Here is a 19,176-nt window from a genome sequence, read left to right on the forward strand (position 1 = left end):
CAATTTTCTCACTTTAGATGACACGAGTGAGTGAAGACTAAGATTCTAGTTTAAAAGAAAGCCTGGCGATTTTGAACACAGTCCTTCGTGTAAATAGAATTGAACAAGAACCTCCTTATATGCAATCCCAAATCTAATCTACACTACCACATACAATTTCAACGCATTTTTTAGCCATGCATCCTCAGGCACTTATAAAAATTATTTTTATGTCCTCAGGTATACGACGAAAGATTGAGAGTTTCAATAGAGTCTTAAGATGTTACAATCCCTTAAAATAGGCTAGAAGGGAAGAAACTAAATATTGATCATACATAGACATGATTGAGGGTATATCTAAAGATGAAAAATATACTGGGTTGAAAAGGAAGAGATGGTGATTGGGGAGGACGCTAGAGTGTGCTAATAGTGGCGCTAATTGTGTTCTGCTTCTACCCAAGTCTGTAGTCTCACACCTTGCTTTTACAGAATAGCAGGAGACACTTCACTGTAAAGGTAGCCCCCATTACCATTAACTTTAGATTGCAGTTCACAAACGAACGCTTCTCTTACTGTGGATCTAGGTAGGGCCTTCGTTCCAACTGAACGCGCTGTTGGGTGAAATAGCGAAGTTGAAAGTAGTGTGTCCTCTCTAGCTCATTGGGCATGTCAAGTCGCACAGAGCTGGCGCCTAGATACTCCATACAGGGTTAGTTTCCCCCAGCCACCTGTCTGAGCTTGTTATTAGCCGTTTCCACTAAATTTGAGCCATAGCTCACCCATGTTCTGCACAGAAGGCTCATCCCAGTTCTCCTTTACAGTCAGCTTAGTTCTTATGCCCAAATCGTTTTCACTCAGCGATATAATTTAAGTTATATGCAGACATTACGGTTTCCATGGGACAAAGACATAGCTATGATAGGAGTAGAAGGATGCCCAATTCTTTTAAATGCTAAGAGAAATCGGTTGGGAAGCGATGTGGAGAGGGTGACACAACAAGGGAAGCTTGCGGCTTCACAGAATGTATTACAGTTATTTGTGCTTAAGACTATAAGAATGTTGCATTTCAGTAGGCATGAGTTATAAAAGAAGTGATACATTGTGGACTAAGGGTCCAAGGAGCTATATACTTCATATAGTATAATGAGACGCCAAGCCCAAGGTTGATTGGGCAGCCCATTGTAGCGCCCTCCCACTTACGGGCAGATACTTCCTAGATCTGAGGAGGTTATAGACGGTCCTTAGCGGTGGGTCAATCCACACAGATAGACAGAAGGCCGCATTTGTAAGCCCAGAAGGCGCCAGCAAAGTCCCTGTTCCTAAACCTCCTCAAGGTCAAGGACGGCTCTCCCTCGTTCCTGCACCCACTACAACACTAGAACCACTTAGATTACTTTAAATTTCCTTCTCTAAACGCTTCATTGTATTCATGATAGTAAACCTTCTGAGATATGCAAAGAATCTGCTTCGAGAACCTCCATTAACGCCGCCCAGCTAGCCTATACGCCATGAAGCGAGTATAGAGGAGCTTAATACGAACCCATCGTCGTCTCCTACGCGCTAACTATAATACTAACCATGACTATGCAACCCTCAAAGTGTTCACTCGTGAAGGACTCGATCAAGCTGAATTCGTAATTTACCAATGACTAAGCCAAGGGAACAAGTCACGCCCGTTTGTTAGAACCTATTTAGAATTATTTACTATCCCGAGATCTGAAGGAGACTACAAATGTCTTGTGCAGAAGCCTATGTAGGGATATCTTTGAAAGTATTCTGAATCGCAATCCCTCGCATCGGTTACCGGATACAGTGCTTAAACCAATTCTAGCTCAGGTATTCCTCGCGCTCGACTACATGCATACCGGGTGCCAGCTAGTACACACATGTGGGTTTAAAAACTAAGGATGCCTTGCCCTAGCTATCTTGCAGATATCAAAGGCGATAATATCCTCATGGAAATCATAGATGAATCAATCCTTGAGTCATCTACCTAAGGGAAATTCAAGACACCTTCTGCACGTAAAACCATTAATACCACTACAATATATGCATCCCAGGTTTTTGTTAATGTACTTAAACGGTTTAGCAGAGCAGTTCTTGGCGATTTTGGATCTGCAGCCCGAGGCGACAAGAAGTTGAATCACTACGCCCAACCCCAAGTCTACCGGCCTCCAGAAGTTATGCTCAAGGCCGAGTGGGGCTACCCTGTGGATATCTGGAAGGATGGTTGCATGGTTCGTTCCTCTGAATTCCGGCTGCGTCACGTTAATGTCTCTACATCACAACAGGTTTGAGGTCTTTTCGAAGACGAGCATTTGTTCTATGGCAGGGGGCCGGATGGAAGCGGAAATAGAACACGTGCTATCCCGCCGAAATCATCTCAGTGCTAGGGCCGCTTCAGTTGGAATTGGTACAGAGGGGCGAGTGGAGCAATGAGTTCTTTGGCTTAACTAAAACTAAAAAGTCGAGCTTCCGATTCTCGACCCGGCCTAGAGGAATTAGAAGGAACCTACCAAGGAAAAAAGCAGGATGACTTTCTACAGTTGATGAGGTGTATGCTAAAGTGGAAGCCTGAGGATCGGAAAACTGCGGGCGAGTTATATCATCACCTGTATCTGGAAGGCTCGATGTGGTCAGAGCGATGTGTTATTCGTGCTGGTTGTCCTTCAATGGGCACCCATAATTAGTTTTATATGTAGTTCAGGTTTCACTAAGAGAATTTTGAGAATATAATTAAATTCGCCTGAAACTCGTGACATCAGATGCTCTGCTATCATTCCGGAGTCGCCAATGACGTTGTATATATGACCATTCCGCACTTCCATCGTTTAATTGGAACCTGATATTCATCATGGCACCCATATTTCCCGTTCTATTGCGCTAAAAGGTTATATCTTTGCAAGTAATCGACCTTTTACGTTGTCAATTCTGTTCTTACATGTTGCTAGTCATCTGGGCATTGAGGGGCCATGATTGGGATTAAGTATGAGAAGATCGGCTATATGTAAGATCTAGTAATATAGTCTGCTGGTCGTGGGCTGCGCTTATAATTTAGATGTGGAGCGCACCCTCATGTTGAGTAAAGTTGCCTCGCGCACTCTCAGAAACAACTAGATTGATAGCGCAGGATTTCTTGTGATTGACATTCAATTCATAGAGACTAAACTAACTCTCATCACACCAACCATAGCTCGGAGAGATTGCTCGCCTTCCTCGGTACAGCTAGTCCCGTGGATGAAATGTCAAAGCCCAGCCTACCAATATCCTCTGAGGAATCCGTGCTGAATTGACCAACCCTCTGAAATGAGCTGGACCCATAATCAACTAATTTTGTCAATATCAATCCAACCAGCCGTGTGCTTGACGGTATAGGGGGAATCCATGGATGCAACGACAGCACAGGTAGTAAATACATCTCCTGGTTTCCTGCATCTGGATTGGCGTCTGCAAAATCAAGATGTAACTTCGCCTCCAGAGGCCTTGATCCGAGGCTATTGTAAGAATTGCCATCCGAGCTCTGCTCTTGGAGAATGGATAAAGTACCAGTTAACCAAATAGATATCGATGAATATGAGGGTATCTCGCATATGGACAGGTCCTCGTGTCTCACAACATGTGTGATGGTGATCAAATCCTGACGATCGGAACATAAATCTACTGATAGCACTTGCCCTATAGTCAGGGCCCAGGACCATGATGGTACACCAAGCTGTGTTGGGGCCCTTAGCGTCGGTCGTGGAACGCGCCAAAGTAGTTGCTCGATCAGCTTCGACCGCCAGAGCCCGCAGAGATATTCATCGCCTGTAGTGTCCGCAAAGAGCCGGGCGACTCCTGCTAAGGCGGGGAGCCTATCTTCGCTGCGTGTCAAGGCACGGGACGAATAGCTTTCAAGAAGGTGGTTCCATAAATTTTGAATTTGTAAAGTCATGTTTCCTGCGCCTGCGTCCCGTTTGCTTTCCTTCCGCCCATCCAGAGAATCCCATAGAATGGTGAGATTTTTTAAGCCCTCATGGTAGGGGATCCCACGTAGAAAGCGTTCACATTTGGTCTCTTGGAAGCATTCCCACATGATTTGATTCCCCGTGAAGTAGAGGACACGAGGAGCGAGCAAACACTCTTGGAAGACCCAACCACGGTTATGAAGAGTTCCTTGTGCTAACTGTCGATTCCAGTATTCTTTGTCGAACAGCACAAACGACTCCCCTAGGTGTTTCAAAGCTCCAGAGGGCGCTGTAATCGTGCGAGGCAAATGTTCCTCCTTGTTTCTTTGCCTGAATAGCCCACTATCTTGGTCAATCGCGGCTGTTGCTGCAATATTGCACGTTGAATGGCTGTAGACATATCGCATCGTAGGTGCTTCACTGGACCAATCAGTACTGAAGTCCTGTATGATGCAGAGCGCATCTATCCACAAGTACCGAATAGAGAAGTGCCGAGCAATTGAAACTGCATCCTGAAAGGTCTTTGGAAGCTGTGATATGGGAAGTCCTTGATGTAGCATGTCAATATTGCCTTGGAGAAGTCTTAGGCTACTTGTTGATCCCCACCGATAGCTAAGAGTCATGTACTTCACTGGCCCTGGTGGTAATGAAGAACAAGTACGAAGATGCCACATGTCCCCATGCTTAAGCCCGATGTCGACGAGTCGTGTCGGTCTCCAATCCGTGTCCTCGTTCAAAGGTATTTGACATTGATTGTGAGAATTGAAACAGCTTTTATACCAGTCCAGTGCCAAGTCTAGCGAAGCAACCGATGAGGTGCTAATGTCCATGTTGAGAGTGTCAACTCGACTAACATTGTTTTCAGCTGTGAGACGAGATCAGCACCATGGCTTGTAGGAGCCTCAGCCTCACCCTTTGTGCAAAGATTGCAAGAAAAGAGCATCTCTTAGCCAGGAGGATGGAGCGTACCTGAAGTTGGTATGAGTCGGAACTTGATAACTGAACAGCGCGATAAAAGATCCCCAGAACTTTGGGTTGAGAGGTAAGGGTAGACTTCCACCTTTGACAACGACCCTTCTCGCTCATCCTCATAAATGCTGCACGTTGTCTTGATGTCATGCGCTAAATTCACTGTATCGTTCTTTTGGTACCCTTTCTTGATATTGTTCCATACAATAGAGCAGATGGAGCAATGCTCAGCTTCTGCTTGTATTAGCGATGCTTCAGATGTATGATGCGATTTCCGTGTGATGGTTGCATCCATGAAGTACATGTGGAACACATCCTTGCAGGCTCTACATAAATTAACAGAACCGAAACAATGAATTTCCAGCTTGGGGTGCATTCTATCACAGGGTGGTTTGAAACAAATCAGGAGACTATAGGTCGCTGCGCTCGCACCTAGCCGCAGAAATAGGTGATCAACCGAGCCTCGTAATCACTGCCCCGCCAAGCAAGGCTATCAACCAGGCAGCAGAATATTGGATATCGAGGCTGATATGCGGGGTCATGATCAAGTGGGTTCCATTTCCGGTGAATGGAAAAAGCATTGTTGGCGCTAACTTAGCTCTCAAACCTCAGAGCTGAACTCGAACTTAAGTACGGCGGACTGTTAGCTGGTGAAGGGAAAAAACTAATTGCTAATTGCTTAGAAGCATTTTAGGTATAAAACACTATAGTATTTTACTAGGCAAAACATACTATAACGCATTTATATAATGTTTTTTAAAGATCTAAGGAGTAAAGAGTTGTTTTATGTAACTGTATTGCAACTGCCTTTTATAGCAACTGCCTTTACTACAGCGTTGTACAATAATTGTAGATACTTACTGCCACCACTACTCTTCCACATCTACTACTACTATAGCAGTAGCAGCAACAATAACAGTAATAATAGTAATAACAGTAGCAACAGCAACAGCAGCAGCAGCAGCAATAATAATAACAATAATAATAATGTAAGCATTAAGCTTGTAGTATTTTAATTACTCTTATTATATAAAGCTAACACTTAAAATAGAGCTTTTATTTTCTATAATGCTGCTGTTACTACTGCTAACTAAGCTAGCGCTAATATTAATCTTGTCCTACATGTAGGATAGCAGTAGCTAGCTCTACTAGCTTATAGTCTACAGGCCTGTGCATTGCTAGCCCTTTTAGGGCAGAATGTAGAGTTTATATATAGCAGTATATCCTCTTATTAAATAGCTTTACATAGGCCTTTATATATTAACACTATTCTTATATAATCTTGCAGAAGGGCAGTAGACAACCTGTGCAGCGCATGCTATAGCGCTGTCTTAGGCCCACAACTGTTCCTAGAGTGCTGCTGCGCTAAGGGGCACTTTAGCAAAGCATGTAGCAATTACAAATAGTGTAACTATGCTAGTTACTGCTCTATAAAAGAAAAGGGTAATAATAAGCTAGCTAGTAAACTTTTATATTTAGGCTATAACCTAGAGATTAGTAGTGCTAGTAATAGTTTATAGTAGTAGCCTATTTTTATTAAAAATAAACCTGCTAAGGCTTTAGCTAATAATGCAATAGTTTTAGCTTAAAGTACATATAATATTTTTTTTAAAAGTAGTAAAGCGCTCTAGCTATAAAAGTTATCTATAGCACCTAGCTATATAAAGATGTCTGTAGCACTTAGTTAAAGCTTATACTTTTGTGCAGTAACTAGGATAAGTAGCTGTTAAATAGTAAAACTAAACTAAGCTAGTAAATAAAAGAAATAAATTAAATTATTATATAAAACATACTACTTCTTAATACTATAAAGCTAATAAGGCACTTAAGAATTAACATTAAATAGCTAAAATAGTGCTTACTTATAATTATATAAAAGCATTTTTTTATTTTTTTTATTTTTAATAAAGCTTAATTTTTGCTTAACTTTTTTCTTTTTTACTAGCTTTTTCTCCTTTTTAACTTTAGTCTGCTTAGTAGAGGGTTTATATAAAAAGATTTTATTCTAAGCTACTATAGTTACCTTATATACTAGGTATAAAGTTATGCTTTAGTTACTTTTCTTAAAGTATCTACTTTCTAGTAAGTCTTTAATTATATAATAATTCTTAGCACTTTTTAGAAAATGTGTAACATAATCTTTACTAATATTTATAATAAGATATAGTTTAGAATAGCCTTTAGTAATTAAAAAATTAAATTATATAAGCTTTTTAAAAAGGCTGTTCTTAACAAACTTAGTATAGCTTATAAAAGGCGCGTTCTAAAGCTATATCTAGGTCTAATCTACTATGTATTAGATATTAGCTAATATACAAGAGGGTATTATATATAGCTGTTTAATACTATTAATTTACTTACACTTATTAATTACCTTATATTATATAAAGTAGAGGATTACAAGAATAGAAAGCTTAGCTATTATATAGCCTTAAATAAAAAGTAAAGATGTACACTAGATTAACTACTAACATGCTAATTCTACTAGTATATGTAAAGTAGCTTATATAGAAGAGATAAACATTTCTTTTTTTACACTCTTAAGTATATTCTTTAGACAGATTATCTCTTCTTTATCTTATATAATTTATGTAAGTGTAAGAGGTTAAATTTAAATGCTATAGTCTAAATAAAACTTATATTTAGTAAACTACTTACTATAAAACTATTCTATAGTAAGATAAAACTTATCTTAGGCACTTATAGTAATAATAAATTATACATTATATAAGAGAAAGAACTAAAGAAAGAACTAAAAAAGAAACTATAAAAAATTTAAATATACTATAGAAAAAATAAAGGCTTAGTTACTACATCTACATAAATCTACTAAGCTAAATTAGGATTAATAGGCATCTTTTTACTAAAGTTAGTTTTAAGATTAACATCTTAAACTATGTCTTAATTACCTTAGTTAAATTAGATACTTTTATATTAAGTATATTATATAAAACTTTACTTGCTAATTTTACGCTTTAATAAGTAACTTAAGTAAAGACAGTACAGGCTAAAGACTGTTCTAGATATAGTATTATACTTTTACTTAAAGCTAAAGATAAACATCTAGATATAGTGTTATATAATTTTAAAAGTTAGAGTAAGCTGCAGCTACGCTGTTAAATCTAAGCAAATTTAGTACCCTATTGCACTACTAAAGCGTATCCTATAGGAGGTAGGCATTTATATTCTAACTATTAACCCTTTTCTTAATTATACAAAGCTAATTAGCATTAAATAAAAAAGCCTAGTTCTAGATATAGGCTTTAAAATAGTAATAAAGTATAAAAGGCTTTTTAACTACACTGTTTAGATAGTTCTTTTGCCTTTAAATTAAATGTGTGTTCTATAGTTATACAAAGCTATATAGTTCCTTATAAAGTATAAAAATATATATAGCATAAATAGTAAGCTAATTAGCTAAGCTATTTTTTAAAAAAAAGCCTTAGGTTTAAAAGTAGTAAAAGTAATCCTGCTTAAAGTAAAATAAAGTAATAAGTATTATATAAAATACTAACTTACTAATAAAAGAGAAAGCTCTTTAAAAGTTACTACTACTAAGCTTTAATCTACTAATTTAATGTACTTATGCTGTAAAAGTAGCACTAATTAAATAAAAGCTTAGGCTCTATAAACTTTTAAAGCTAGTAATAAGCATCTACTAGCATAACTATCTCTGTCTTTTAATTAGATTATATAAAATGTAGTTACTACTTTATTTCTTTAAGTGTCTTAAGAAACTAGCAAAGGCAGCTAATAGTAGTGTAGGCAGAGATTCTAACATAAATCTATACAATGTATTATAAGTACACGTTAATACATGCATAGATCTCTACGCTGTATAGTTTTAGCTTACTATAGCTATTAATAGACTAAATAAAGTTTAGGCTAGGAACAATATACTCTTTATAGTGTTGCTGCAGGTTGCGCTTGCAGCGCTCTACTGCCTTATAGTTTATTATATAATAGATGTAAAATAACTAGTCCTATGTAATAATATAGCTATGTTAATAAAAGTGTGTATAAAGATACTTTTACTTATACTTATTAATAACACCTTTCTTTAGCTTTTAACTAATAAGTTATTATATAAGCTTATTTACTTACTAGCTTTATTTAACACTTTACACTTTTTTATATAATCTAAGCTTAAATTAAAGTTATATAAGCATATATTTTCTAATTTAAAAGCCTTTATTATATAGTATATAAAGCATATTTAAATCTTTAAGCTTAACTTTAAAAAATAGCACCTAGATCTAATTTTTAACTTTATTTTTAACCTTAGTAAAAAAGTGTTGCTTTATATTCTATGTTTAAAACTACTGCTTAATTATATAAAAAGTAATATAGACTTAAAACTTTTTAAAAAGGTAAGTAGCTATCTATGTGTATGTAACACCTTTATAAAAAAGCCTAAGTAGATAGAGTTAGTATAGTTTAAGGTTAATCTTAGAACGTCCTCTTACATTGCCACTATATTAGTAAGCACTTGTATAATGTAACTATTTAAAAGACGCTTACTAGGCATTATAAAATTAACATGTATAAACGTGTATAAAATAATTATAAAGTTATAAGTAGCTAAAGGCTATAATTATGTGCAGGGTAAAGAATTTTTAAATTAGCAATTAGTTTTTTCCCTTCACCAGCTAACAGTCCGCCGTACTTAAGGCTAGTGGGCTCCCTCAAACAAGCTCCCCAAACCCATCAACATTTGCCAGTAAGAACGCGATTCAAGAAAACCAGATAAAGAAAATCCAAGTTCATTTCTCGCAAGTAGGTTGTATTCCATTAACAGCAGATATCACTGACTCATTCTAACAAAATACAAGTCTATTAAGCAATGTGCACATGGAAATTTCATCGTACAGAATACTCTGGCTGCAAATGCCAGAAGGAGGTGGCCAAGCTCGACGAATACTGCGGGACCCAGCACGAAGTTGGAAAGCCGAATGGCATAGCAGCAGCAGATCAGACGACTACGACGTCTAAAAGTGGGAACTGTCCGACATGTCAGCAAAGCCAGTGAGGGAGAACAAGGCATCGTATCTTTATGTAACGATAATCATAGAGATAGATTAGAAAGAATTGGACGATTCAGGGGCTTGCTGAAAATCTCAACGGATTTTTTGTGTCCATACCGACCTGACAGTTGTTATAGAGCTAGCTAAGCCGCGAAGTCTATTTGAAGGCGCTCGTACTTGAAGCATTGAGAATACGAGGAGCCTGATCTAGTCTAGGTGTCTGTCGCCGAAGCGTGAATAAGTGTCAATACGTATTTATAGATCTCCAGTCATCTGAACGGAGAGGGGTGCGGGAAGCCACGGCGGCCCAAGCCCTACCTGATCCTTATCTGAAAGCCTTATCTCAGCCCGATCCGCTACAAATTTTTTTGAACAGCCACCTACTTTATATGTGATTCCAAGCCCATCGCCCATCTCAGGATCTAAAACTCAACAGAACCAATGTCTGCGAATAGGAATGGTGATTATTACAACCCGTGAGTTACGCACCAGATACCAAGTTTATTAGGCACTGGAAACCGAGCTAAATCTACACTTTCCAGGTTGGCACTCAGCGAGCATCATCTCAGATGGCCGCTTTCCAGCGATGTTGACAGCAGAAACAGTCCACTGGATAACTCGGTAGAGAGAAAATCACGACTTCCTGAGGAACTTCAAGGCCTCGGCATCATCGAATTAGAGGAAGATTTCACAGGTCTCGCTCCCCCTTATGATCTCAGCATTCCTCCCAACACCAAGATCAGATCTGGCAGTTCGTGTATCGTTTACCCGATCAGAAACCCTGATATAGACACCAATATAGACCCTGTCGATCGCTATTTTGGCTTAAGGTCAGACCCGTTCCTTGCCTGTAAGAAGGTGGACCTCGACGAAGACGGATCATCCAATGTTGTCAAATCGGAGACACTGCTTCTCAAAACATTCAAGGGGCACTGGGGATGTACCATTGAGCTGCGAGCTGTCTACTACGTTCCTTCAAAGGGTCGAGGCACCGTCTACCTTGTTTTGAAACCTTGGCTTGAGTTGTCGCTGGATACTTTCTTAATGTATCTCATAGGCAAGAAGTCCGTGAGAGAAAAGGAGTTATCTAACATCAATTCATGGTACAAAGAAGATGAATTCCAGCACTGGCCTCAATTTATCCTGGATTGCAGCTTGTTCCTGGCTGGCTTAGCCAATGAACTTTTGACTTTATCTGGTGACGACAGCAGAATTAGGCACAGAGACTTGAAACCAGAGAACATACTTCTCCAGCCTGGATGGGCGCCGGAATCCCCTGACTTTCTCATTCGGCCATACTTCATAGACTTTGGGCTCGGGGAGTACTTTTATGGCATCCCCGCCCGGTCATCACACACTGGAACCAATGCGTATCTGGCTCCCGAACAGCGTGGAGATAACCCCCCGAATTTCACAACAGATGTATGGTCTCTAGGTTGCTGCTTTGCCTTAATCGAGGGTCTCTTACATTCAGGAAGAGAAGGAGTTGTGCGGATATTTGAGATTGCTCTCGAAGGTGATAAGGAGTTCCGCGATCATATCAAGGAGGTGAATGAATTCTTAGATGGGAGCCCAACACAAATATTACCGAATGCTCTGGAAGATTTTCGCACATCCCTCCGTGTGATGGTGAGAGAGCACATGCTGGTGGAGCTAACGCATCGGTCTGATGCGCTGAAGCTGCAGGAGGTTTGGTTCCCTATGATAGTGAAGTATAAAGACAGCAGAGGAAACTAAAATATCGCCCGCCTTCTTGAACTACTTCAGTCTCCGCATTACGCTGTTCGTAGGCGGTATCGGGTACGCGGCTTACGCTGCGAACCTCTGGTGCTACAATTACACCGGGAGTGTGCCTTTTGTGGTTTGTGGGGGTTGTTGGTGTGGGGTGAGTGTAGCATTCTTGCGGACGGCGGAGGGGGCTGGTGTCACGTCTTTCGCATCAGAAGAAAAGAAAGAACCTTACGTCTCTATCGTTTGGTCAATTTATCAGGTGGGCGTCGTGATCGGCGGCGATTCCGGTGGGCAGAATTGGAGCGCTAGGACTAGGAATCAGAGTCGAGTGAATTGTGGGACGTATATTGGGTTGATGGTGTTGATGATTGTGGGGGCGGGGATGAGTCTTGTGCTTTATCCGTGGCATAAGATTATCAGAGAGGATGGGTCGAGAGTCACGATTCAGCATCGGAGAACTTTTCTCGAGGAGTTGAAGTCGTCTGGCCAAGTCCAGGGGAGGAATTGGTGGTTTTTTTCGCGCCGATGTGTTGGGCCGTTAATTTCTTTGTGGTGTACCAGAATAATGATTTCAATGGCGTTGAGTTCACGATGAGGGGTCGTTCGCTCAACGCATTCGTTTCTGGTATTACGCAGGCTATTGCGCCGTGAATACTCCGGGTTTTCACGGATAGGTTGCCGATGAAGATGAGGAAAAGGCCATTTTGGGCGTTAGTATACATCTTCGCGATCATCAATGCGAGCTAGATTGGAGGATACTTTGCCATGGTCAAGACGCGAGAAGGGTTAAGTGAGGCAGAGAGACTGGATGTCTACGATTCTGGGTACAGCTAGTGGTCGTTCTTGTTCGCCATGAATGGCTTTATAGACGCCACGTACAATTGCTACGCATACTGGTTTATCGGGGCACTGAGTAACGATCCTATAGAGGTAAGGAAATCAAAATCCTCAAATATTGAGTTGGACTGATGAGGCGGCATAGCTTTCTGTATACGCCGCTCTATACCGACTTCTGAATGCTCTGTATATGGTCTTCGCGTATACTTTGGACTATTGTGGATACTCTAAGGAATTCATGTTTAGTACTTCTTTGGCAGTAAGTGAGCTCGAATGCAAGCTTGAGCCGCATGTTTCCTGTTTTCTAGGCTAAAACAGTTTGTATAGTTTCTTGCCTTTGGATGTGTCGCAGTACTCCCTATCCTGAGATGTTTTCTGAAGGATACTAACATGCTTGAGACAATTGAGGATATTCAAGCAGTCGAAGTGTCCTCTAAGGCTCATGGGGACATCAAGAATCATGAGAAAGAAGTCCACAACAAGGAAACGGAGGCGCAAGGGCACAAAGTCATCTCAAATAGTATTGCTCTCGGATACCTATTGCAAAACTTTGAAAGCAATGGTGGTTTCAGCTGTCCGAGAATGTAAGCTTGTTGTAGGCTCGAATGCTACAAGCACCATTAGCGAGCTAGAAGTCTGCGCGTAGAGAATCTATAGGCCCAAATGTGCGCATCTCTATTATTCACTGTACATCTTGCCAAGTCTTTTCTCTTATTAGTTTAAAAAAGCGCCGGATTAATGTCTAATTAGCCTATAAAACTTTCCACCACTTTTACAAATATTCTAGATTTTTAAAGCAAATAAATATATTTTACTAGGTCTATTACTATATTCTAGATGTTTTAATGCAATATTATAATGCTGTGTTCTGTTGTTTGTGGGCTAAAGTTTACCCCTTTGTTACTGTTCACAGTTTTAAGGTGTCGCTAAGCTAGAATCAGTATGTTGGCGTCTGTCTTCTAAATGTCAAACCTATCGCCTATTGTCTGACTTTGCAACTGACCGACGCGGTGCTCTGTATGAACATTGTTGGCGGCACAGGAGATTTGTTCGTCTATATCTCTATTCTTCCTTTGTTATTGCTAAATTTTCCTCATCCAAGCTTCCGAAAAGGAAGGCTCATACCTGCTCGTATTCATACATGCTACTTCCCATTGCTTCTCTGAAGAAAACATCCGTAGTGTATACAAAGTACAGGGTGATGCTCTTCACTTACCTTCACTCGGCTTGCCTTGCCTCGCGGGATGTCCACCTCTGGTAGTAATTTGAGCGTCTACGTCGATGTTGCTGTTGCCGGTCAACAGCACGGAACCCTATCGGACATTTTCTGCTGATGGAGCCACTTCAACCTCTCAACAACGGACTCCAGCGTTTAGGACATATCGGATATTTTGCCCCGTAGCAGCAACTGTGCCAGCTGCAACCTAGTGCAGAAGCTAGTTTCGATGCTTACACGTGTTGGCTGACTACACAAGCGCCGGGATCGGCTAAGTCCTCGCACTGCTCCCAATCCTTAGCCGGGTTTACTTATCTTCTGAGCGCTTATGCGATCTGTAGCAACCGATCTTACAGTAAATTACCCGCGGGTGACGAGTGGAGACATGTAAATTATCTCGCATTAGCCAAGATCAGTGGGTCGCTTCTGCTGGAGGTACCAAACGGCGAAGCGACCTTACATGAATTTGCCCGCGATAGCGTGCACAAGGCTTATAGTGACCTCTAAGCATCTGACAGAGGTTCTGAGGCTAGGGTAAGGCTATTCTACCAAAAATTAGAACAAAAAAGGCTTAATATTAGCGCTATAAAAAGAGAAGTCTATCACGCTATAAAAGAGGATGCTAGACATATTAGCAATAAAGGCAACTATACAAACATAACTTTTAGAAAAGAGTTAAGTATAGACAAGTAGAATTAGCCATAGTAAATTATTCTAATAGTATCAAGTTCCTGGCCCCTAAACTTAGCTGAATTGCTGTTTCTTAAGATTCAGCTAATAAATAGCCTTTAAAGTTAAACAAGAGTCTTACAGGAGGCATATGAGGCTAATTATAGAATTATAGAATTTACTATCATGCCGTTGTTGAGATATCAGGGTACAATTTTCCCATTTTTGGTGAGTTTTAGGGCTGGCGGATGATGGATGCCTGGATTGGTGGATGCCTGGATTGGTGGATGCCTGGCATTGGCGGATGCCTGGTAAAATACGTTAACGGCAAACAGATGATCTAAGCTGTGTGCGGCTGCAGGCCTTGATCCCCGCTCTACTCCCTCCTTCTGTAGCGCCACGCCTTTCCAGAAAACTCAGGCTCACCAAACTATGGCTGAAGCCCTCGCGATAGTCGCCTCAGTAGTCCAGCTCGTACAGCTTAGTGGACAACTCCTTGCCGGTGGCTATGGCTTTCTCTCCAGAGTTTCCAATGCACCAGCGGAAATCAGATACCTTTTAACTGAGACTGCAGCCGTCAACAGCCTACTAAGCCAGCTCGAGATACTATCGAATTCAAAAATAAACCCCGCTCATGAAAATGCCCTTCAAAGTCTTAAGCGCCTAGGTGTCTTTCATGATTGTGGGACAACTCTAGAGTTTATACGAAAGGCACTTGCGAAATGTGAAAAGGGGCATGGAAAAGATGTGACAAACTTAACGCGTCGCTTACTATGGCCGTTCAAAGAGAAAGAGACCAAGGATGCTTTTGCACGACTTTACCGACTTAGAGAGCTGCTTACGACTGCTCTCCAGGCAAACGTTACGCAAGTACTCCTCTCTTTAACTTCGAAGATAACTGCTTAAGCCAGACTAGGGCGGCACTACAACGCATCGAAGAAAACCAACAGTGCATCATCAATGAGGTCGAGTTTCTATCCGATAATGCAAGGACACAAATCAGTCGCGAAGAAACTCAGACTATCATGTCTTGGCTCCGTCTTCCGCCCGCTGATGCCGCCCAAGTGAGCCTGGATACTGCATTGAGCTTGCGGACAACTGGTACTGGTGCTTGGTTCCTTGAATCTAAAACTTTCGAGGACTGGCATATGTCCAATGCTGGAGCAATTTGGATCGTCGGCTTTCGTACGTAATCTAAAATGAATGACTACCTTTCCCTTGCTGACTGGCTTGCATTTTAGCCGGGTCTGGAAAGACCCTACTCTGGTTAGCCACTTATTGTTCTTCTGTCGACGTGGCTCACTTCTACTAGCTCATCTATCATAGAAAGAGTGAGGGTTGCTTGTACCTCACCGACAACTGTCGTACTGTTCTTCTTCTGTGATCGCCGAGATAGCTCGAAGCAAACGAAAGAAAGTCTATTAATCAACGTCACAAGACAAATTCTAGATACATCTCCAAAATGCTTGCAGAAAGCAAAAGAGCTTTACGAAGAAAAGCAAAAGCGAAGTTCGGGCCGTACTTTCAATTCGAGTGAGTACCTTCCATTGATAGACTCGTGTCTAAGAGACTTTAGAGAGGTATTTCTCATCTTAGACGCACTTGACGAAGCTTCCGAACCATTGGAGATTGCAGAAATACTCAGTCACATGTACGAGTTGGGATATCAACATGGCGTCAGCGTGAAGCTATTGCTCACCAGCCGTTTTGACGTTCAGCTAGAGAAACTATTGGGCTCCATTATATCCAGCCGTGTCTCACTTGTAGACACCACGTTGCCGGATATTGAATACTACGTTAAAGTTGAAATGCAGGAAAGACTCCGGGAAGGCATACTGAAAGTACGCGATAAGGAGTTGATACCCTTCATCCAAAGCCGAGTCAGCAATGAAGCAGGAACGTAAGTTTCTTATCTCATCTAAGCAAATTCTCTTCTTATCCTCCACCATCGACAGAAAGGAGCATTGTAGCTGCTTTTTCTCTACCGGGGAAGTATTTTCCTGTTCTTCGCATGAAAACTCAAACATACTAACGATAGTATTGTCTATTACCCTCTATCTCAAGCCCGTTCAATTCCAATATATTAATTATCCCTTTCGATGGCATATTAGTAGATTCACTAACGAGCCTAGGATTCTCCAAGCCAAGATGCGACTTGATTACCTCTCTACTGCACGGAATGACAAGAGCCTGAAAGGGATGCTAGAAACCCTACCCAGCGGCCTTGAAAGCACATACGAAACCATCCTTTGCTCTCTGGCTTCTCGATACCCCCAGCGCACAGACGATATTAAAGTTCTACTGCGATGCCTTGTTGCAGCCACATCGCCGTTATCTGCAACACAATTGTCCGAGATTATTGCAATGGAGCCTCGAAAACGACGCTTAGATCGCGATGCCGTGAATACCGATTCCTTCGATACACTTGAAGTGATAGCTCCTTTAGTAACTATCGACCGAGACAAAATAATTGATGGTATTCAACTTTCGCACTACACGGTGAAGGAGTATCTTTGCTCTAAGGCTATTCTTCAAGGAAATGCGAAAAATTTCTATGTCGATCCCAGGCAGGCCAACGCATGGCTCAGCGCAATTTGTCTCCAGTATCTCTCATTCTTCATTTTTGACCTACCAGTAGAGAGAGACGCAACCAGTCGAGAATTAGAAGCACCCAGCCAGTATGAACTCTTACCATACGCCGCCTTAAATTGGTTTACCCACATGCACAACGCTCGAGGTTTTCCTAGAACCGAAGACTATTACCAGCCATACCTCAACTGGTTCATGAATGGTGCAAATTGTTACGATAGATGGCAGCGAGTGTTCATTAACTCGTATCCGCGTCCCCGAGCGCGGTGCCTCTCACGGATTTGCTTCGCGATTGATGCTGGATTAGACGAGCTATTCGACTACCTGTATCCAAACCTGCAAGACATCAACTGTTGCCACATTGGTAATCATGCATGTCTGCATGTTGCGGCAGCGGCAAACCAAGTCATCATATCCCAGAAACTCTTGGACCTTGGAGCAATCGTGGATCTCAAAACTCCCGATAGAGGACTGACTCCTTTGCATTTCGCTGCCGAAAACGGGTGCCAAGAGACTTTCAACCTACTAATCAATCATGGTGCAGACCCACACGCTAGATCTAGATCTGAAACCACACCTTTCTATCGAGCTGCCCGCGGAGGCTCAATTTACATCTTGACGAGACTGAGGGAGTGGGGCAGTGATGTCAATGCTCAAACATGGGATGCGTGGACTCCGCTACTGGAAGCTGTGGAACATGGACATGAAGATGTGGTCGATTTGCTACTTCAATGGGGCGCAGATCCATTGATGCGAAGTAGTCAAGGCTACACTCCACTTAGTCTGGCAAGACTGCTGCCGTATCACGCCATTACGAAGAGACTGGAACAAGCGGTATCACAGCATCTTGGTGTTAGTGAAGAGAGATCTTTAACTATTCGGGAAAAAAATTGTAGCCATGGGGGTTTGCTGGAAGATGATGTTGATCTCGAAGGCCCGAACTCATGGAAACCTAATTGACCGTGATCCTAGGAAGTTGGGAATCTTACAATCTGCTGTATCTGGCGTAGAGTTCATAAGTCTCTTTAGCACAATCTTCTTTGTGAATTTCGTGATTATCTACCACATTTGTTGTCTCTACCGTAGACTCACTGAATATGCGATAGTATCTACAGACTGAAACACGAGCCACTATCACCGTCCCACAAACATCTCAAATTTGGGGTTGTCAACAGGCAGGTCAAGAGATAATGGCGAACAACATGAGGGAGTCTGGCAGAATTTTAGTCAGGTCTTTCGACCCGGCTAGCCTCTTTCCTAGCGTTCACTTTCCAAGGGTTCTAATGGCCTGATCGAGCCATCCGCTCTCTTAAGCTAGTGCGTGCTCCCTTCTAACTGATGACACTTTTCCGTCTCAAATTAAGTCAAAATCTGACTTGAGAGAGTCTGCCATCTCCAATTTTTTCGCCACATTTCCGGAAGATGAGAGCGAGTGGAATGAAAGCGACTGCGATGAAACCCAGAAGGGATGTGCCCCATCCCACCCCAAGTGTATCATGCATGCTATTACCAGCTAGCGGAAGTTGCGCCCAAGAAGAGAGCGAAAGACAGTTGCTGCAGCGAATACATAAGCAGCATATACAGTATACGCATCAACAAGGTAGGCCTATGCCTGCATCTATTCAGAGTTAGCTGCATTTCTTCAATTTGAGGGGCGGGATAACTCACGAAGAGGACGAACAATCCAACACGGAGAAACGCAGTGCCGATGATCGGAATAATCCAATGTACCTTCTTGTCTGCTAACCAGACATACAAAAACCACCCCGATAGGCACAATAAGAGCACCAATAAACATGGCCGGGAGCCGAGATTCTGGTTTCAGAGTTCCGCCAATACACTGCAGAGGATACGCTTGGTAGAGAGCTCTCGGAATATTTTCGATCGCACTCTTAGAATGGCCCACCTCGGCGGTCTAAGTCACGATAATGTTATGGACATTAACACAATGCTATGGATGCTTATCAATAATATTCCGCCATTCTTCTTCATGTCTAAAGCCAAGTTAATAGAGGCCTACGAGCTCAACCCTATACAAGGAGCGAATATCCTTCAACGATACATGTTTTGTGTCTGCCTCTACGAGCAGCGGTGTAAGCTCCACCTCATTTCACCCGTGGTTCCGTCGATGCCGCGTACCCTTCGTCACGGGATATGCGTGGCAAATCCTCACGGCTCACCCTCCAGTCTAAATCATATCCAGAGAACTCAGACCTTT

At 41.7% G+C, this 19,176-nt stretch overlaps 4 protein-coding genes across 4 annotated transcripts; 3 read left to right on the forward strand and 1 right to left on the reverse strand.

Moving 5' to 3' along the window:
• Nucleotides 1-1,557: 1,557 nt before the first annotated feature.
• Nucleotides 1,558-2,825, forward strand: BDR25DRAFT_358535 (uncharacterized protein; the record flags this gene model as incomplete). The annotated part of the gene is made up of 10 exons (XM_033695969.1): nt 1,558-1,587; nt 1,634-1,654; nt 1,702-1,847; nt 1,901-1,963; nt 1,989-2,062; nt 2,101-2,216; nt 2,278-2,392; nt 2,476-2,524; nt 2,559-2,643; nt 2,745-2,825. The coding sequence occupies 10 exons, from the start codon at nt 1,558-1,560 to the stop codon at nt 2,823-2,825; spliced, it is 780 nt and encodes a 259-aa protein (XP_033544253.1).
• Nucleotides 2,826-3,664: 839 nt separating this feature from the next.
• Nucleotides 3,665-5,013, reverse strand: BDR25DRAFT_266803 (HET-domain-containing protein; the record flags this gene model as incomplete). The annotated part of the gene is made up of 2 exons (XM_033687015.1): nt 4,893-5,013; nt 3,665-4,788 (listed from the first exon to the last, which is right to left on the reverse strand). A coding segment is annotated over exon 2 (1,089 nt), but the record flags the coding sequence as incomplete, so codon positions are not given.
• A 5,319-nt stretch (nt 5,014-10,332) lies between these two features.
• Nucleotides 10,333-11,653, forward strand: BDR25DRAFT_344820 (kinase-like protein; the record flags this gene model as incomplete). The annotated part of the gene is made up of 2 exons (XM_033693982.1): nt 10,333-10,392; nt 10,459-11,653. The coding sequence occupies exons 1-2, from the start codon at nt 10,358-10,360 to the stop codon at nt 11,651-11,653; spliced, it is 1,230 nt and encodes a 409-aa protein (XP_033544255.1). The 5' UTR covers nt 10,333-10,357.
• A 3,148-nt stretch (nt 11,654-14,801) lies between these two features.
• BDR25DRAFT_291788 (ankyrin) lies at nt 14,802-17,918 on the forward strand (the record flags this gene model as incomplete). The annotated part of the gene is made up of 5 exons (XM_033688612.1): nt 14,802-15,230; nt 15,281-15,554; nt 15,611-15,635; nt 15,682-16,269; nt 16,502-17,918. The coding sequence occupies 5 exons, from the start codon at nt 14,802-14,804 to the stop codon at nt 17,916-17,918; spliced, it is 2,733 nt and encodes a 910-aa protein (XP_033544256.1).
• Nucleotides 17,919-19,176: the final 1,258 nt, after the last annotated feature.

Source organism: Lindgomyces ingoldianus (genome assembly GCF_010093535.1).
Source record: "Lindgomyces ingoldianus strain ATCC 200398 unplaced genomic scaffold BDR25scaffold_29, whole genome shotgun sequence".
NCBI classification, from domain to species: Eukaryota; Fungi; Ascomycota; class Dothideomycetes; order Pleosporales; family Lindgomycetaceae; genus Lindgomyces; species Lindgomyces ingoldianus.